The sequence below is a fragment of the Brienomyrus brachyistius genome, chromosome 6 (genome assembly GCF_023856365.1).
Source record: "Brienomyrus brachyistius isolate T26 chromosome 6, BBRACH_0.4, whole genome shotgun sequence".
NCBI lineage: Eukaryota > Metazoa > Chordata > Actinopteri > Osteoglossiformes > Mormyridae > Brienomyrus > Brienomyrus brachyistius.
In genome coordinates this window covers 28,524,774-28,546,521 of record NC_064538.1, presented here as the reverse complement: position 1 = coordinate 28,546,521, position 21,748 = coordinate 28,524,774, and the positions used below count along the sequence as shown (strand labels likewise).

The 21,748-nt window shown below is 39.7% G+C and overlaps 1 protein-coding gene across 1 annotated transcript; it reads left to right on the top strand.

The window, feature by feature from the left end:
• Positions 1 to 332: 332 nt before the first annotated feature.
• vgll4a (vestigial-like family member 4a) lies at positions 333 to 20,413 on the top strand. The gene is made up of 5 exons (XM_049016145.1): positions 333 to 868; positions 8,048 to 8,222; positions 16,482 to 16,704; positions 16,982 to 17,093; positions 17,746 to 20,413. The coding sequence occupies exons 1-5, from the start codon at positions 787 to 789 to the stop codon at positions 17,985 to 17,987; spliced, it is 834 nt and encodes a 277-aa protein (XP_048872102.1). The 5' UTR covers positions 333 to 786; the 3' UTR covers positions 17,988 to 20,413.
• Positions 20,414 to 21,748: the final 1,335 nt, after the last annotated feature.

The window sequence follows — 21,748 nt, the reverse complement described above, 5'->3', positions numbered from 1 at the left end:
TAGATTGAATAAGGATCTAAATGCAGCTTTGCATACGCTGACATGAAACAGCAATGTTTTGTTTTGTTCTACTATTTGAGGGGATAGACAATTTACCTTATGTACATTCTGCAAATAAATGAAAACGTTTCGCATTCTTTCCTATGATTAGGATCATCTTTATTTTTAATAAGTGTTGCTCGGAGGTGTTGCGCTGGTCCATGCGGCGCTGTTCTCGTGAAACAGTTTACAGTTTAGCCCCTCCTTGTCCCCCCACCTCTCCCCTGACTCGTCCATCCCCTGTATGTTCTCGTGGCGGCGCACCAAAAAGGTTCGCCTTTGTGCGCGTGTGTGTGCGCGCGCAGAAACAAATCCCAGTTATTCGAGGCTCCGCAGGGATTAAAGCGAGCATGCCCAGTTCAATACAGTGAACGCCAGCAAACCTACAAAGAGGAAACGGGCTGACAAAGGAGTCGGAGCCGAGGCAGTCGGGGTCGGTACGGGGCTTTTACGGCGGACTGTGGGGAGGACAACTGGCGGGCCCCTTTTGTTCCGAACCGGTGTTTAAAATTAAGCGCTTAACGCTAAAAGTTTGAAGAAACCCAAAGACGCGGTTTAACCTGCTGTTTAATAACTAACTAAGGTCAAACTCGACTGGTTGTTTAAACACGGGGCCCTTTACGTAGCGGGCTGGCTGCTTTTTAGGTTTTCATCTTGTAAAGTGTAAATCTATTAATCTGGTAAACCGTGCCCTTTCTTTAACTGGGTGTTCTGCAAGACGGCTGATCTTTTCTGCTATAAAATTAAATGCTTCTTACGACCATGGATCTGTTGAACTACCAGTACATGGACAAAATGAACAACAACATTGGCTTACTTTGCTATGAAGGTAATTTTCTTTCTTCTATTAAACATATTTCCTCGAAATGTAATACATTTTGTAGAGATTTATTAGCAGTTTCTTCTGTCGTATATCGGTTGACCCCTCTGAGTGGGTCTCATCTATTTAGTCTCGTAGCTGTAAGTACCAACATATTTAATTTGCCATGTTATTATGTTAGCTCTGTTGTGTTATGTTTAATACTGTAAATACTCAGTAATTAGCAACATTTTAATACAGCGTCAAAAAAGATTTTCTTTTGCTTTTGCAGCTAATCATTTCTATGATTTGCCGAGGGAATAGTGATTAACGCTTAGTCTATAGTAGTAGTTATGCTGTTATAGTTGTGATGAGTTGTCCTTGGCTTTTTCTTCTTTTTTTAAGAGGATGCAGTGTCCGAAGGGATCCTGTTGCGTGGCCATTCGCTGTCAAAAATCTTGTGTGATCTCATTTGGATGGATGGATGGATGGATGGATGGATGAATTTGGAGGAGTGGGGGTGCATTGTACAGCCGCCAAGTTGGTCCCTGAGGAAGGGCCATGCATGTGACGTACAGTATAATGCTATTGATGCCTCTTGGTTGTCTTACCTATTAACTTCACGCTTAATCTAATCGCTTACCGGTGTTACTTATGACAAACTACAGCGTGACCAGGACCTTTGTGGATTATTTGGGTTGTTATACCCCGTGGTAAAATTATGCTATAAAATGCTATAAAATTAATAACACTCCCTTGATTCCAGAATGCAGTTATTTTATTATTCTTTTTATTTGCAGAATAACTATCTTCAGTTAAAGCTCGCATATATAAATGTCGTTCAAAATCTTCTTTTCAGCTGTTATTACTGGTTAACAACATTCAAAACACACCTGAAATATTCAACAAGTAATGCTGAAGGTTTGCAGTTTTATTAGTATTACTGATTTATGTTTATTTGCTACTCTGATGAAATGGGTATGTTAGATATGTTGTTGAATGAGTACAATCTGGAGTTAACATTTGGCAGAATGATAGCAAGGTATACTCATCTATTACCCTTTTGTTTTGATTTGTTTCCTTTTAATGCTAGTTCTCCCCGTGGGAATTAAAACGGCAGGCAAATATGTGACAGGGTAGTTCATGGCTATACTTCTTACAGTCCATATGAACCAAGAGATCTCAGCCAAGACTTCTTGTGTCTGCAAATGTTAATTTGGATATAGTGTGTGCTCAGAATAAGGGCAGCTGCTAATCACTGGGTATATGATCAGGTAACTTTATTTCATGTTCTGTTGTTTGACCATCATCTGCAGCAAGCAGTGATGCATTGATGAAATCCTAAACTAGCATGTGATGGCCCAAGGGAAACAGACCTTCTGTTGTGTCCTCTGTTCCATGGCACAGTGATTTCTGTTGTTTTGCTGACTGTGGTTAATAATTATTAACCTTAGGGAAAATGAAGTGAACTGAAATTTAATTTGTCATCTAGACAGCATAGGCAAGCTGAAGACCAAGTCAGAGTTTGAAACAAACTTTTTTTTTGTTTGTGCACATGTTCAAATAATGAAAGTTAACATTTGTGATTTATTTAAATCGGGTTAGGATTTTTTCCTGATGGTTTTCTCAGCTTTCTGTGTGAGAAGTTGATTGTGAAACAAGTGTAATAGAATGACAGTAGAACTAGGGTGTTATATAGGGTCCTGTGGGGTGTATTATAAACTGAGTTTTACATACTCCGAGATTAGTCAACCCAGCTCTGTTGAGGTTATCCTGATTGCTGAAATCAGCTGCGATGGTGGCTGTCAATTCACTAGGTTGACACTGGATTTTTTAGGCTGTGTCCAAATTCAGGGGCTGCACCCTTCTAAGGCTGCATTTGCAGATGAATATGTCACAGCAGCACGACAAGGCCGGCCCTTTTAGAAGGCTCCTTCAGGTGCGGTATGCCTTCATGATGCCTTCATAGACCTCGTCCTTCGAAGGATGCAGCCCCTGAATTCGGACACAGCTGTAGTCACAGTCTGTGTGCATTCACATAAGTGGCAGTGTCAACACTACAAACTAGAGATAAATACTAAGGGTCATCCTTTGACTAAATTGTAGGCATGGGCAATACCACTGGGTTTTCATTTTCATCTGACACCAAGTAGTGCCCCCCTTTTGGTATTACTTGGTATTGTATTGGGAAAAGGAAAAAAAAAAAACGATGGTATCACTCATCCCTATTATTTAGTCAAACAGCAGCTTTTATATAAAGCTGCATTTTTTGTGAAAGGGTGGAACTTCCACCTGTTTTAATCAGAAAACCTGAACTTAAACATGCTTGGAGCAATTTAGGTGTGCAGTGTAATTCGCTGTGGCAATATGACCCTTTGAAAAGTGAGCTATGATTCATAGTACCCAAAAGTCTGAAGTAAGCCTCAAGAGATCTTAAACCAGTAAATTAAGCCAGTAATCGCGCTTTGTAGTACACCCCTCTGACTCTTTTTAATGAAGAGCTTGACCAATGATTCAGAGAAGCTTGAGTGTTCTTGTATTGGCCCCATTCATCATTATGGAAGTGTGTGTGTGTGTGTGTGTGTGTGTGTGTGTGTGTGTGTGTGTGTGTGTGTGTGTGTGTGTGTGTGTGTGTGTGTGTGTGTGTGTGTGTGTGTGTGTGTGTGTGTGTGTGTACACACTATATATGATACTAACAGAGCCTTAGAATTTCACTTTTGCTGAAGCAGAAAAAACAGAAATTTTAAATTAGTAGAGTTAATTTATAAGCTCTTCTGGAGATCCAGTTGCAATTGTTCCCAAAATCTCACTGAAACATGAGCATTGTACAGCTATAATGCGTATATCATTATGTGAATGTGTTTGTAACTGAATCGGAATCAGAATTTTTTTTATTATCCCTGAGGAAATTGCCTAATAATGGTTTTCTGATTATGGTTCAAATACAAATTTTGACAGCAGTTTTAACTGAATTTGAAATCTATGTGGAGAATAAGGGAGATATATGGTTGCTATACTCAGAGAGAGGTTCAGCTATATTCATATCTGAGCATCTCCACCAAACATCAAGACCCCGCTAGGTTGTCAGTACATCCTCCTGAGTAGCTGTAGTTTTGTGTGCTCCCCATTCTATCATTGTAAATTTGAGATGCAACTTGCCTTTCCATGCCTTTTGTAGATCTGACAATTGGCAAGCATTTGATAAATCAGTCTGTCTGGTGTCTTATGTTTTTGATTTCACTGGCATTTCCTCTGGTCTTAGCATGGTGTCCTGCTGTGTTTCCTCCTGCCCAACTGTTACCACTGTTTGCCCAAATTAGTATAACAACCAGTCAGCTTAACTGATTACATCAGTGTTAAATCTTTTTGTAAAAAGTAGTTGTCATTATCTAGAAGTCTTGGGCATCTTTGCTGTTCATCTTTAAGTTCTCCTATAGAGGTATCCCAATTACCTGATTAAACTCTATTACTTGGTTGTTAACAAGCATTGATTAAAATTTTTCCTTTTCGACTGTGCACACAAAATGAGGGTCCAAATAAAGAGCAGAAGCATCAGTCATGTGGAAGCACTTCACATTAAGAGTGAAAGAAAATGTCAGTTTTGCAAAGCAGAAATCTTAAAGGAAGACATTTGAGTTTGACAGACTCATCCAATAATGTGAGATACTTGGCATTTAGCCTCTCGTAGTACCCTAGCCTGGCTTTGTCATCACTTAGACTTAAATTTCCTTTGGCTAAATTTTACTTTCTATGATTCCTTTATGTCAAAATTATTCCTGCTAAGGTGAAGGTTAGTCCATTCGCTTAGCTGCATCATTCTACATAATATGGTACATAATTATATTTATTTGGCTGTACAATTAATTACACTGGCAAGCAGTGGTTTTTGTCCCATAGGCACTTTGGGGTGGGTTATATGTATTTTTGCATGCTGATTTAAAAAATGGTCTCAATTTCTCCATCACCCTTACTTTTGAAGTTGTGCCCTTTTTAACTCAATCTTGATTCTTGACATTTAATGCTACACTTTTACAGAAAATGCTGATTGGCCAAAGTGGAGCAAGATTCTATGTTTACTTTCTGGGGATCATAAATTATAGTTTTTATATTTGATTAATCATAGTCCATCAGTCAGTGAATAAATTATTATAGTTGCACCTGAGTCAGCGCCTGAGTCATCTTAGGGATTGCTTCCTCTATGCCTGAGTCATCAAATCTTAGTCAGTTGCAGTCGTCAGAGATCGTTTGTGACACTCAAATACTGGTCGATGTTTTGTAGTTTTATGTTGTTTGGCGATAGATGTATTGCAGTTTGCAGTGTTATAAATACCAAGTTTTACAAGTTTTACCTAGAGACTGTGTTAATCTTCCAGACTGTCTTTGTTACATTTGTAGCGAGGTAACATTCAAAAGTCAAAAGCGTGGATTTACTCCACTCATTAAGAAGTGTTATGAACTATACTTTGGATGCAAAGTTGGGGATCAAGATAAACATTGGGCCTGTCAGTTTGTTTGTGTCACTTGTGTCAGACTCCTCAAAGGATGGTCTAAGAACTCTCAGCACATGAATTGTGACCCGTTGCCACGAAATGAGTCTAAAGTCGCACTGGTAGAATTTCACCCATAAGACTCATTTCATAGTGATGGGTCACAATTTTGCTGTTCCAATGATATGGTGAGAGCCAAAAGATCATTCTACCGATTTGCTACTTTTGTCTAACCAACATCAAAGGCATCACCTCTAAATCAAAGCACACTGTTATGTACCCTAATTTACCATCTGCCATCAGGCCTGTGCCTCGTAGCAATAAACTACTTGTACCACAGCCTCCGGAAAATTTACTTAGTGATGATAAGCAAGAACGAGATCTGGTAGAACCATGACGACAATTGTGTGGGACTTGATGCAACCTTTGAAGCTTCCTGTTCTTCTGAACACCAATAAATTACACAAGGAGATCTGTGACCTTGTCCATAATTTGAATCTATCTAAAGGGCAAGCAGAACTTTTCGGCTCGCGATTAAAGGACTGGAATCTACTCGACAAAGAAACGAAAGTATGTTTTTTTTTTTTTTAGAGAGAGACAATATGACTTCAAGGATTTCTTTTCTCTTGACGATGGACTTGTTTTTTGCAATGATGTTTCTTTCATTATGGATGCCCTTGGTCAGAAGTATGAAACAGATGAGTGGTGTGTATTCATCGATTCTTCAAAAGTAAGCTTGAAGGCTGTACTTCTTCGCAATGGAAATAAATTCCCATCAATTCCGTTAGCTCACGCTGCCGTTATGAAAGAAACATATTAGAGCATGAAACTACTGCTGGAGAAAATCAAATATGAAGAATACAAATGGGATATCTGTGGTGACTTGAAGGTCATTGCTCTCTTGTTAAGGACCACAACTTGGATACACAAAATATTGATGTTCCCTTTGTGTGTGGGATAGCAGAGACCGCATAAATCGTTACATTAAGAAACAGTGGCCACAGCGAACATCACTAACTCCAGGGAACAAGAATGTTGTTAAAACTCCACTTGTTGATCTGACAAAAAAATCTTTCTCCCTCCACTCCATATAAAGCTTGGTCTAATGAAGAACTTTAACAAAGCGATGGATCAAAGTGGATTTGGATTTACGTACTTAAGACGGAAATTTTCCCGGATCATTAATGCAAAAATCAAGGAAGGGATCTTTGTAGGACCTCAAATTAGAGATCAGAATTTTGATTGTCAGTTGAACCCAACTGAAAAGGCTGCATGGGAGTCTTTCAAGAGCGTTTGTCAGAACTTCTTAGGAAATCATAAAGCAGTCAGCTACCAAGAAATAGTTGATTTGTTGAAGTCGTACATGACTTTGGGGTGTAATATGTCGCTAAAGATACATTTCTTACACTCACATTTGGATTTCTTCCCAGCCAACCTTGTAGCTATCAGCGATGAGCATGGTGAACGGTTCCATTAGGATATTTCCCAAATGGAAAAACGGTACCAAAGCAGGTGGAGCTCAAGTATGTTAGCTGTCTGTTGTTGGATCCTTAAGAGGGATGTCACCGAGGCAAAATACAGCAGAAAAACCTAAACTCCTAACTTTTACTGGGTTAGCTTTTTGCCACCGTGCATTGTAAATGAACGTTATTGTTTAAACTTTAACTTGGTGTCGCTCAAAATCCTTGCGTGATAGAGAAAATCTAAAAGTATATCTGAAATCAGCTCAACAAATACTATGGGGGTCACCTATTCTGCATTTTGGGACAAAAGGTCAGACAAATTTTGTTAAACAGTGTTATCTACAAACAGAGTTTGTCAGATAAGTTGGTGATGTTGCCGTTAGGTGTGCCAACAGACACAGAGCAGTGCAGACAAATCACATGCAATTACTCAAAATTGACTCTATGCAATCCAAAATATTTCCATATTCAGAAGATGAATTACTTTTTATGACCAGTTCTTTCTCACTTTTCTCCTCTTCACTAATTTTTGTTTAATTTCACATAAGATTTATGTTGTTGCTAAGTTGTTTCCCCTAGCCAAGTTAAAATGTTTTAGTGCAATTTATTGATGGTTTGAACCCAGCAGACTATCGCCTTGCAGTGTGACAATTGCAACTGCATGAAAAGCCATGTCGATATTAACACTGCACAATTGCGCATACCGCTACTTTGTCTGTGTGGCTTTTGCATGTTGCATCCTTTCTGTGCAAAACTTTTCAAATGATTCATCAGATTTCCTTCTGATATCCAAAAACATACACCTGAAGTGCATTAGAGTGGCTAAATTGACTATTTGTGACTGAGTGTGCACCCTGCAATGGTTGGTTGATATTTATTATATTATGTCATGTAATGTTACAATTACATTGCATTGTACTATAAGTTGAGTATTTGGACTGGCACCTTTCTAATGCACTGGCTCCTAAAGATGGTGTTGGAGTTTTGCATTTGTCTTATATGATAGTATCTTCTGTGTATTTAATATTAACTTTTTATTTTATGTAAATGACGCTGCTCTGCAGATCTCACTAAAATGACTAAAGTAAACTAATATTAAACCCTAAAATGTTAATTTACTAGCTACATTATGGGACACCATGGTACTTTTCTTTCTGGCTGTTGTGGTACAAGCCAAACATGGTGTTTTTCACCTTTTAGAACAGAAACAGTGGACTTGTTGTGGATGCCACTTAACAGGGGTGATAATTGGCTTGCAGGTGAAGATCTGAGGGGAGAACTCAGAATGCAATCCATGTCTGCCTTCATCAGCAGCCACCGTACTGGACCCCCTCCCATCAGTCCTGGCAAGAGGAAGTACAGTGGAGACCAGCTAAACGACAACGCTGAGAGCGAGCATGTTTCCAAGATGAGCCGTCTGTTTGCAGCTCAGATGTAAGTGTGTCCTGTAACACCTCATTGTGACGGCCTCCTGAGTGAGTCCTAATGTGTGTAGCTTGGTTGTTTGAAGTTTTTCATACCATTCATCTGTGCATCATTTACTAGAATTAGTACATTTTTGTCCAGAGTAGGCTTCAGTTCCCAGTACTGTTTGATCTGGTATCTCTTAATGGGTACATTCTCCTAATCCACCTTTTGTCATCTTTGAGACACGGAAGTGGGCGACTTGCCATTTCAAGCCAGGTGGATGCTAATTGGACAGATGCGGCCATGCAGTTTTCAGTGGATTCCCTGCTGTTGGGTGTAGGTGGTCTGATTTGAGGCTGATTTGGCCTTGTTAAGTGTCTTGATTTAAGTGAAGCCTTCTTTAAAATTTTTACAGTGAAATTTCCTATTTCCCCTTTAATACAGCAGGATATGGTTACCAGGCAAGTGGTAAAGGAAGTCTTAACTTCTTCAGCAGAAAAGGTTAGGAATCCCTTGGCAAGAGCTGGTATTTCCCTCAAAGGGCTGAGGGTGCTTAGCTTACCCCTGCAATGTAACTGCTTTCGAAATATGAACATAGACGGCATGGTGGCTGTTGAAACTGAGAAGGCTCTGATGGTACTTGGAAGATAAATGCAATTCCTTCTAATGAAGGAAGGAAATAAATGGGCATCAGCCAACAGCACTTTATCCCTCTGGAGGCTGACATAGCAGCGAGAATGATGATTGGACAGTTTTTGAGCCAATATGAACTGCATGTTGTGCTGAGTCTTGGAGAAGCAGCTGACAGTGTGCATTCCACTTAACATGGGACCTCTGTGGTCATAAGGCCCTGTTAGGTTGCCGGTCAAGGCACCCAGTCCAATGCATCAGGAATCTGCTGTCAGGGTCCTTTTGCTCAAGACGCTTGTTGTATTATCAGTCAATGAGGTGCTGTAATCGGGTTCAAATCGTCATTGTTGAAGTTTACAGTTTAGGTCCAACCGAATTGACTGAAGGGTTCTGATGGCTTGAATAGTTTGGGAACATTCTTTGCGGACAGGAAACGGGAGCCCAACAAACACAATTTGTTCGTATGTCTGGAAGTATGTAAGTAGAGGAGCATCTGTATTTCTGACATGTTAATCATGTTCTCTGCTTTTGGCAGTGTAACCGTGTCCCTGGAGAATTAACTGCACAGAATAAGTAGATTATCATTCGGCTTTATTTTTGCATGAATGCAATACATGCATGAAATTGTTGAGCGTACAGCTGCACAATATTGGAGAAATTTCAAATACCGTGGTGTGATTTTATTTTATTTTTATTGTGATAAATATTGTGAAATATTGATGAATGCTGTGAAAAAGTTGAAAATGAACCCAAAATACTATAGCAAACCAGAACTTATCTACCAATAAGTCTGTCAAATAAGTTGGTGTTGCCATAAGTTGTGCCGACAAATGAAAAAGACGGAAATGATTATGATTTGCTCAGAGAGTATATGCAGATCTGAAATGGATGGATATTGTGTGTGTGTGTGTGTGTGTGTGTGTGTGTGTGTGTATAATATAAACTCAATATGGTAATAATAACATGCCACCTTATGTCATGGTGTATGGCAGGGGTGGCCAATCTTATCCGCAAAGGGCCGGTATGTACGCTGCAACTCCCTAGTTATATTACTAATTAGAAGACTGATTGGCTGAAGTCTCCTCACACCTGGGTTTGACCAGCTGACCTAAAGGTTATCTCAAAAACCTGCATATACAGCGGCCCTTTGCGGATAAGATTGGCTATCTCTGGTGTATGGTGTTCTCTTTAATGGTCGCTTTTCCACTGCACCAGGCACATAACTTTTGGTACTTCAAGAAAGTACCAAAAATATAGTACTTCAAGTTGTTGGATTTTCACTGCCGTAAATACGGTCCTGGCACTGAAATTTGTATATTAATTTGTACTGTATTCCACGAATTGCTGTATATTACAGGGCTGGCCGATGTGCAATATTAATACAAACATCACCTGTTGTGCATGTGCAATTCTCACTTCACGCATTAGCTAGATTAAGATAAGGCTTTTTCTTACTTTAAATTCTGTATTCAGACATTATACCGCAGGGAGTTTAAGTTTTGTTAAACATTTTTACTCTGTCATTGGGGGGGGGAGTTTTTTACAATTTTAATTATTATTCATTTTCAAGGTTATCTAGTATATGTTTAAAGAAGAGTTTAAACCTTACCTCTGCTGCCTTTGCATGAGCTCTGCATGTGTTCTCCGAGATAATCGTAATCATTTTCATCCTTGCTGTTTAAATTACTCCTAGATTGGTTATATTCAAATACCATGCTGTCCTAGTATATTACACAAAATACTTCATTTCTTTTTATGCTGTCCTGATCTATCAGCCAGATCGCAGTTGAAGCTTGGGTAGCCTCATTTGTCCAGACACCCTATATTATTATTATTATTATTATTATTGTTGTTGTTATTGTTGTTATTATAGTTATTGTTTTATTTATTTACCTAGTTTATCATTGTTTTCTCAGTTCGCAACTGTCTTTTTGAGACGGTGGTTATAATGTGTTTCAGAGGCAAGCTATTTCTTTAATTGTTCAACAAAGAAAGCATTTCAAGTCCCACCCTAAAGTGCCAAAGCACCAGAAAAAGTACCCCATTGGTGCTTTTGGTACCGGAACCTTTGGTATGGCTTTACCCTACTTGAATGGCTAATTGAGTGTTTCCTTTCTGTTGTCTGAAGTTCATATGCCATCCTGGATCAGTCACATGTTTCACACAATCATGTTTTGTTGTGTTTCCTTTTGCAATAAACACTCAAATTTAAGAGAAAAAAATCATTACAGAGAATTGTGATCTCAATTTTAAGCAAAAGAATCGCGATTCACATTTTTTTCAGAATCGAGCAGCCCTGCTGAGTATGTTACCATGGTGACGCTTCTACACAGCAGCTTTTGTTTATTTAAAAAAAAAAAGAGTAAAATTCTTGACTTTTTTTTTTTCTCGCCCAAGTAGTATGTGAAGAACAAGCAATTTTCATGCGTAGGCAGATGTGTATGTGTACTGTTGATTTTATTCCTGTTCTTGCTAGTACTACATTGAACATGTTGGCACCTCCGCATGGATGAATGTTTTAGCTGTCAGTTAAACACAGCTTATAATATGTGACTGTTAAAGTCACTGCTACTTTCATGGCAATTTTTTCCACCATGGTCATTAAATGCACAAAAAAATGTCAGGTCTGCTCAGATTGCGCTGAGGTTCAGAGAGAAGTCTCTTCACCCAGCTGTTTTTGGCTTTGTAGTGGACACCTGACCCTTCAGGGCTGTGTGGTTTGGTTGGGTTCACTTATGCACCCCTCCCTTGTGGGGCTTCAACAGCTGGTGATGGGGGCTACCTCCCACAACTGAGGCACTCTCACAACCGCTAATGTTGGAAAAAGATCTGAAGGCCAGGAGGAACTGAAGGGGCTTGCGGTTTTGTTTTGTAGTTTGGAAGTTCTGTGAAGAGGTAAGCACCTGGAAATGAATCATAGTATACAGCCACTGAATTGGAGTAAGAGTGCAGTCAGAATTTTAACCCCGGTTCCAGGAGTAATGACTGTCCCATCAAATTTAAGTTTTAGTGTTATACATCTCTAGCTCTATTGAACAATTTAAAATGTCCACATTATATTTGACTTTGCTGGGTTTGACACTCTGACACACGAGACGTGTGTGTGTGTGTGTGTGTGTGTGTGTGTGTGGGGTTTCTCTCTCCCCTCGGTTTTTTTTTTGGCCACGAACAAACCCTGTGTAGCACTGCTCTCGTCTGGCACTGAGGAACTTTTCCATCCCCTAGAGTCCCCCGTCCCCCCCACCTTTTTTTCCAGGAAGCTCACTCACAAGCACACCCTCTCCACCCCCCTGCCCCGCTTCAGACCACCCTTGCCATAGTTATTGGCTCCAACTGGAGCTGGGAAATGTTTCCAGAAGGGCCTCAGGCCAAATGGAAGCAAAATGCAGGGTTTTTTTTTTTTTTTGGGTACCCGCCCTCTTAGTGCCGCACTGTTGCAGTTCCTTTATGTGTGCAGTGCCTGCGTGGGCTACAAATGTGTAGCACGGTATTTCATGTTGTGAAATCGTAGGTTTCAAGAACACATGTGGTAGACTGCTACTGTGTTTTAATGTATTTGCATAAAAAATTAAGTTGACCAAATATAAAACTTTTTTGTTTGCTTATTCTTACACTTTGAGCTGAATTTGTAAATTGCCTGTGCAGATCAAAACATAAAGATGCCAGTGATAATGCATTTTTATTAGAGGAAATTTTATTTATGAAAATGAAAGTGGGGCAATATTCAATTTCATTCCAAGTGGTAGTAACATTTTAATTATTCCTTACATCAATCTAAACAGGCACATGCACTAATTACTGACCTCCCCCTCAACAACAGACAAATGAAAGACATGTTACTAATACAAAATAGTAACTAAAGGATCTGTCTCTGAGAAATTATAGGGGTATAGTATAGGGGGCTGCCATACTACCAATAAAACCTAGCAACCATAAAGAGATTTTGGTAATACTGAAGTCCATGTTTTTAGTCATTCATAATCTATTGTTTGACCATCCATATAAGTTGGAAAGCTTGGAATTCCCACCAGGAAGTTGCATTTGAACAGCTGATTGCTGGCTGGATGATAGAAGTTGGTGATATGACAACTTCAAGCTCCCCAACAAGCTTAATGGCGAACACACTGTTACTGCATGAAATGAAAGATTTCTGGTGCATCAGATCATTCCCTCAATAACCGAATCACCTTGGGGCCAAAGATTTAAACCCTTAATAGTGAGAAAGACAGAAAAGGGGAAAAAATTTATATATAATCCTTGCCTTGCTTTGTGCGTAGCCTAAGACTATTTCTGGTTAGCTGTCAGATATCGACACTGGATCATTTCTCTGGTATTGTCTATTACTGATCATATCATCATATCACCCAGCCTCATTGCATGCAGTGAAAGAGTACTAACATGTATGTAGTCTGTGGTCTCTTACAGTGAACAACACAGACCAAGCTAATTGTATATAGATATGAAATAAATAGCATTGATCTCAGTTGACATTTAAACCTTTTGAAAATATTTCAAGAATCCACATCACTATCTGCAGCCTGTTGCTGTCATGATCTGACTGCTCACTTCTTTGTAGGCTGGCAGAATAAGGAATTTACAGTGTTTTTATTCTTGTATGGGAAAAAATAATGAATGATCCATGGGTTGAAAGGTGAAAGCTGGTATAAATGATTGTGCACCTTGTTAAATTAAAAGAAGGTCTAATATTTATTGTTAACAATAATGATTCTCCTTCAACATCTATCTTTAGCCAATAATAACTGAATGCCAGAAACTTGGGTAAATGTGATTTCCATTATAGGACACGTTTCGTGTCCTGTGCATGTTTCCTTACAGCCCTTAATTCCTCCCATACACCCTGCTGCTATTTATCTTTGTGGCTCAAACATATTTAACGTTTAATATAGGCAGGGACAAACTTTTACTTTTGGAGACCGAAAATGTAGTCCTACTAATATTCTATTGGGATAATTGGTAACTCTGCTGCATGCTTATTGCTTAACCTTGAACTTGTAGTCTGAATTGGGAACAAGTGAGAGAAATGTGCGTTTAATTTTGTTAGATCACACCCTGTGAAATAGTTGAGAATTACAGTTGAGAATTTTGCATAGTTTTTTGACGAGGCTCAATCTCTTTCATCTTACTGAGGTTCTAAATTGCAAATTTATTAGAAAGCATAAATTCCTAGTACTTGCAGTTGTACCTGCGTAATAAAGTAGGTTAGGATTCTGGTTCTGATTTCCCTTCAAGTTGCTTGAAGTATTTATGCTTGTTAAAGCCTGCATCCTTGTACTGTTTGGCTTTTGTTTCTCCTTTTGGGAAGACTTTTTGTGACAAAACCTTCTGTCTCCCCATATGTACTCATCTTGGTAATGTTCTGCCCCTTAATTTCAGGAGAAAACTTGTATAAAATAAATTTGAAGCTAAAACCAGCTCTCAAATCAAAGTAAGTAATTTATGGCTTTGTATAATTCGTAGTGCGTGATTTGTTCCCGTTCTAAAAAGAGGGGATTGCTCTATAACTATTACAAGCTGCTACAAATTGCAGATTGCAGTTATGCAGGGTGGGGTGGGGGGAGATGCAGAAGGAAAAATCAAATGATATGCTCAAAACCTGAGAATCTGTGCGTGTTGAATGAGCTTGACCATTCAATGAGTCTTGCAAGGCTGCTGAATAGACAAATGGCGGACCTTTACTGTGAAGGGTATTGTGATTCTGCCCAGATTTCTCCCCCCTCCAAATCAGGGCGCTTGCCAAAGAGAAGTGGCCGCAGACCATATTGTGAGAGGATGCAGGGCAGCCTTCATGCTTTTTTGGCACTGATGTTGGTACTAAAGTAATGTGTGGCTGGTTTCTTGCCCCCCCCCAGCCCTTTTTCTCTTCTAAAACAGATGGTGGCCTCCTTTTATCTGCAGTTGATTTATGCTTTTAGGGCAAGGCTTTCTTGTAAACCGGAGACCCACGTCAAAGATTCTACCTCTTCACGAAATTGGTAATTGCAGACAATAAACATGGCTGCTGCAGCCCTTCTCATCCTCTGCATTGCACATCCCCGGCATAAACAGTCTCTAGCAGGAGCTCAGTCCCGCTTTCTCATCTTTCCCTGGGTTATCATATTTAAGCATGTCTTTAGCAGCTAATTACTGGAGGACCTCCAGGGAAATGAGGCAGGATTTGGATGGGCAGGAAAAGAGCTGGGTTTCTGCATCTATTGCATTTTTCACATGAAGGCCTGATGTTGCCGGTTGGAGGGTTTGGCAGCATGTTTCTTAAATTTTGTTCCTGTGGGAATTTTCAGGATGACAAACTTGACCAAATGGGCACAAAAATGGCAATAAATATTATGGCATGGGAATGCAGGCTTGCTGCGGAACCAGACTGAGAAACAGCTGAAAGAGTATATTCATGACCACTAGGTCTTTTTCTGCATTGTGTGATTCAGCTGTTCCTAGTCTGGCAATACTAGCTTACTGCGGACACTTCCTCATTAGTGTTATAACTAAGATATGTAAAATTTTTATGGTATTTTATGGTTCTTTTTCAAATTTTGCCGACTCCTTGTATAAGTGAAGATCTGGAAGTGTTGAAATTTTGAGACAAATCTTAGTGGCAGCAAAGGGAAGGGTAACTTCAGAAGCCACTTGACCTTTTGAACATTTTAACTCAAAAAAGTATTTGATCGATCTTATTGCCACTTTGTCATCCATGTGATGTTTTTGTAATATGCAGCTGGTTTCATTTTGAAACGAAAACATGCCAAGATTGAAGTAACAGTGCTAGGATTCTTTGTATTTTTTTCTATTTGACAAGTGGGCAAAGTTTGTATGGGGGCTTGAGATTATGGAGATTGCGGAGTATTGGAGGAGTAGTGATTAGATGGCAGGGCCTTCTGGGAAATGTTTGTCATTCCGACAACATCTAGTTAAAATATTGAGCTGTGTATTAAAAACATGAGATGTCACATGTTTGAGTAGAGCTACTGCAGACCTGACAGGAAAATGAGGTGAAGCTGGCTAATGGTGAACAAGCAAGCTGTTTTATTTGCTCTGTCTGTATCCCTAAGCTGCTTGATCTTGTTGCATCCTTCCACTTTGGAGGATGTCACTCTGGCCTGCTCACTTTGAGTGGTCCTGCATGAGGTGGTGGTGGTGGTGGTGGTGGTGGTGGTGGTGGTGATAATGATGATGATGATGATGATGATGATAACGACGATCATCATCATCAACATAATTTTTAATGTATAACCATTTCCTCATTTGTTGACACATGATTAAATCTTATTCATTCACTTGAATGGGTCACAGACCCTTCTGAATTTTAATAGTGGTGTATCTCTCCCAAAGCTCTCAGGATCATAGACTCTAGATTTGTAGCTGGTGCACTAAGCCAGATATTCCTGTTCTTTGAGCACCATCCATAACATTGCAGCTCAAATGAAGTGCTTCCCTTGACATTTCACTTTAATTATGTGGATTTCTGTTTCATAAGGTATTGCTTTTTTATGTTTTGTCAAGAAGTATCATTGTGTGAGTGATTTAGAGGCTGAACTCTCTTCACCCTTTACCCTCTGCACTCTGTGGTTAGAGAGATGATGATTTACAGGGTATAGAGGTACTTTCCTGTGGTTTGAAGCTAATTTGCACCTTGTGTTACAGAGATAAGACTATCAGTGGACAGTACCGGCAAGACCGCCGCGATCAGAGTGGGAGCCCCGGTGAACGCGGATCCATCCCCACTGTGCGCCTTCATGGCAGTCTTATCTACTCTCCAATGCCCATCCTGGCCATGGAGCAGCCGTTGGCACTCACCAAAAACAGCGTGGATGCCACCAGCACCCTTTCCGTGTCTCCAGCTGCCAGCCCTGTGGAACGCCAGCAGGTAATGCAGTATTGACCACGTTACGTTGACACTGGGGCTCAGTGGTAGGAACAGCTATTTTCTCACTTGTAATCTCACTAGTATCCCACTGTTGCAATCCGCCCCCTAAATATAGGTTCCCCTGTATGCCTTTATATTGAAGAATGTAGCTTGTGGTTTTTTTGACAAAATCTTATTATTTTTTAAGGTTTTACCCTGAGCTTGGTCCTGTTGAGTTGCTGTATGTTCCATGAAAATGTGAGGGTCTCTGAGTAGTCTGGTTGGGTTTATGTTTCAGAACCGCCCCTCTGTGATCACCTGTGCATCTGCCAACAATCGCAACTGCAACCTGTCTCACTGCCCTTTGTCCCACCGCGGCTGCGTCTCCAGCTACAGGAAGCCTGCTGGCTGTAAGCTTCTGAGCATGACCCCACTAACGCCAGACCTCCCCATTTCCTGTTATTCAGTTGCACAAGACTCTTTGCTTGGCTTTTGGCACACGTTAGGGTGCTCTTAAAGCATACGTAACTCCAGAGTGTGCTTATAGAGTGGCTGTTTCTGATTTAAGCCTCTGACAGATGGTGCTGTAGTGCAGTCTCTCTACATGTTATGGGTACAGTTGTACACCAGAAGAGATTACCTCTCAGTTTTAAATACATCTAAAAAATGGCCAAGTACACCCACCCACCCTTTATTACTTGGAGGTCCTTCCACCACTTAAGGTGTTAAGGGTGTCTGACATCTGGGATAAAAGCAGAGTCTGGCATAGTTCTCCTTAGGGTGATATGACCTGGCAAAGGTCATGAGAAAAGCTTTTTCCTTTCTGTGAAAGAAAAGCAGTTTTTTTTAACCAGAAACAAAGAGAGGATTAAGTATTTTAAGTGAAGGATTTAACTGCTTTTTTCCCTAGTTATTTATGTGAACTGCAGATTATTAGCCTAGTACTATATGTAACATAGCAAATTGGTTCTGCAGTGTAGAAATAAGTACTGCATTTCCGTTTGTTTTCAGTTTTGTTTTCCTAGTACTGAATATAGTTAATTCTAATTACTTGTCTGGCAGTGGACACACCCTGTGACCCCGTGATTGAAGAACACTTCCGCCGCAGCCTGGGGAGGAACTACAAGGAGCCCGAGCTGGTGAACTCGGTGTCCATCACAGGCTCTGTGGACGACCACTTTGCCAAAGCGCTTGGTGAGGCCTGGCTGCAGATCAAGGCTAAGGGCAGCGTCTCTGGCCCTGCTGAGACACCTGGCCATGGGTTCGATAATGCCCGAAACCACTCCCCTTCTATGGTTTCCTGAGTAAGGTCTTACAACCCCCACCTCTGTCTAAAACCCTGCGTGGTTTTCCTGATCTTAGAACAATGCAAGTGTGTGTTCTTCTACACACTGGGTAGAAAAATGGCCATTTTCCCCCCTATAACTGTTAAATATTACTATGAATCATACTTGTTTGGCGTTTGTGGTTTGAGATGGCCTGGACTGTTTGTTTTTTTTTCTTCATTTAAAGGTCAGATTGGCTCTCTACCCATTTGCCAACATTACCAAAGAAAAATGTCATCCTGGGGTACGCATGGTCATGTTCTTTTTGCCTTCTGGTCTGCTGTCCATTGTGCTTTACATTGTTCCCCATGGTTTTTAACTTGAAAATGGCCAGATGAGATTTGCACTAAAATTTTGTGGGTTCAAAAGGTGCAGGTCAGCTTTGTAATTTGTGTGTGTGTGTGTGTGTGTGTGTGTGTGTGTGTGTGTGTGTGTGTGTGTGTGTGTGTGTGTGTGTGGGTACACACATTCTGGCGTTTTTTCCACTGCGTGTCTCTTCCTTAAAGCTACAATGAGCGAATGGCCAATAACATGAAGGGGGTGTCATGTCTTCTCCGTGCTGAGATGGCTGAACTCTCCGCTGAACTTTTTTTTTTATATATAACTTAATTTTTTTTTTTTTTTTGTAAAGGGCATTTAATTTTTTTTCTACTTTTATGTTGCGTTAGCACTTCAAGGTTCAAGATGAGGTTTTAAACCATAAAATTGTGCTTTACAAATGCATGTTTAAATAGCTGGTGTCTATTAATGTCAAGATTTTCAGTTCTTAAACTGTTAACGTCCTATTTTGGATGTTTTGTTCTTTTGTACGTAACTCCTAGATATTCTCACTGCTGGTACAGTTGCACAGAAAAAATGTGTATATATTTTAACTCAATATTCATTAAGGTGACATGCAGCATCAAACACTTTCCTTGGACAGGCCTTTTTATTACTGTTTTACATATCAGTAATCTGTGGTACAGGACAATCAAGGGTTATATCTCATTGAATACACACACTTCAGTTATGAGTGATCAGAACATCGCAATTTAGATTACACACCTTTCATAGTGTGCTTTAGAAAATACTGTATATTTTACATTAACAGATTCAATCATATTGCGGTCAGACGTATGTTTTGTTTTGGCCTTTAACATAGAATGAATATATTGTAGATTTTACCCACATTAACTTTTACAGACGTGTTACTCTCGCTTGATTTTATTTGTTTTTATATGCACCCAATATGCATTTTTTCCCCTGTATCTGTCATAATATAAAATTCTTTGGTGGAATTTATATATTGGTCACAATGTTATGGTAAAGACTTTTTAAAACTGATGAGTGTCTTTTCCCATTAATTACACTTTTTGACTGTTACTTGTGCAAATGCATTGTGCCCAGATTTCACACATTCCTGCAAAAGGGGGCCTAATTTGTGTTATATTTTTCTGAAGTATGAATCTGTGCTTTTTGGAGACCAAGCTGACTAAAATGCTGTCACCGCAGTGCAGGGGACCTATCCTCTTGGTAGCGGCCACCACTCACACATTCCATCTGTCCATTTTAGCTAAGACGTGGTGGTCAGGGGTCACTAATGGTCATTCAGAAGGAGTTCTGCAATGGTGGTCTCAGTAATACATCTCCTAAAGTGCCGTAGCTTTTTGTAAGCTAAGGCTGATTGGTGAGTTATGGGATCTGACTTGCTTCGAGGGGAAGGACCCTTCATGTGGAGGCCATCGCATGTTCGCTTAGCTAGTAATGGGTAGGGAGCACTTGATTGACATTGAAACACACAGGTGCCTGCATAATGTAGGAACACCATTCACTATACAGTTTTTTTTTTTTTTCTTTTCTATATAGGCAACTACAAGACAGACATTACGCTGTGCGTAACGAATGTACAGAGAATAGTAAAAGGTATTTTTTCGAAGAACAATTGATTTAAAGATATGTAGCTATTTAAGTCATTTCTGTCCTTTTATTGTAATCGTTATATGTAAAGAAATATATATATTTTGTTTTGTAGTATTAAGGCAAACATGCAGGAATGCAGTTATTCCATGGAAACACTGGCGTAGTATAACAGCCGCCCTCTTAACAGGACAGTGACATGCGTTGCTGAGGTTTCCTGATGGTGTGCGTGTGCCTTTTGAGTGAAACCAAGCACAAGTGTTCATTTGAACCAACCTGTCTGAGATGGGTGACTTCAAACAGATGCTGGTTTAGATGCTAAAATATTAACTTGTTTTTAAAGGTCACTAAGAGTCTAGCTTAACAATATATTTCTCCATGTGTAAAACATTCTGTAAACATGTATTGTGCCTCTTTTTTGTTTTCATTTCTCTGAATGATGGGTTTTGGTGAGGCCATCTTTTTGTACTTAGAAGTAGCCTAAATGAATAAAGTGGTATTAAATTACAGACCTTTGTTGTAATTATTTTCAGTTTAACATCTTTCCTTCAACCCTTCCTTGGGGCTGTGGGTTGCACTAATGGTTTTGGAGTATATCCTATGCAGCCCTTGACACAAGTTCTCATTGACTGCTCTACAGCATGTTGTCTTGAGTTCAGTTTTTCATTATTGTGATTTGTCATTCTTTCTGAAGTTCTTAAATACTGGAAAACACATACTGTAGGACACCCAACACGCAAACACTCCATTACTTATTCAATAGTTGATGTGAGTAGATCTGGTACCAAATGGAGATATATCTCTCAACATATCGATATTTGTTAAAAATAGATATTGGCACTGATCTGACTGACAGTCTTGGCTAATGTTTTAAATGTATCAGTATTCAGAGTTGGAAGACTCTAAAGATGTATCTTACGAAAGATATTTCTTTTCATGCATCTGTTTCCTGAACAATCTCTTACGAAATTGCTTAAAAAGCTTCTTAAGAGCTACTGTAGCAGGTGCCTGAACACTTGATTGCTTGACATCAATGGCTTGAGAATTGATTATTCCCTCCATGCAGCAACTGCTTGACTGCTGCATGAGAGAAAGTGGTGTTCTTTATAAGTATAACACTGCAGGAATGCTTCAAAATATTGCATTTTTCAGAATTGCATCATATGAAATGGAATCCTCTAACTGTAAATACATTTCTCGCCGATTGAGTGCACGAACCTGACCCCCCAGATCGTAGTATCACACCATTTTATTTTTACTTATTCTATGAACTACCTGCATGCACCAATATGTGTGCATGTCATTGATATTGAGACGAGCAATGGCAGAATAGCCGAAAAAAACGCTATTGTCTTATAAAAGAATGTCCTACGTGCTTCAGTATTGACTACTAAGGACTATTCCAGGACTTAGGGACTTGTGCTTTTTTTGAGGAAATATGTTAGACAAATATGCAAATGAACCTGCTGTGTCGAAAACCACAAGGACCAAAGTTTTGATATACTGTGACTTTGGCACATTTAGAGAGGTTTGTGCATTCCAAGGGTGTCGGAAATAGGGGGCACATGCCCCCCCTTCCCAATGAATAAATAAATACACAACCAACAGCATGTTCCTTATGTTACATTATGTGGCCAATTTGCTGCACATTCAGTGTAAGGACAAGACCTAACAAAGACTGTAGCCACATAAAAATCATTTTGTCACCAGTTATCAGTTATTTTTTAGTTAAGTGATCTTTGGTTATGAAATTACCCTTAATGATGTTAGTCTTATTTTAAATGAGCAATATGAGCCACGAACAGTGATGACAGACAGCTAAGAGAGGCTCAGACCAACCTTAT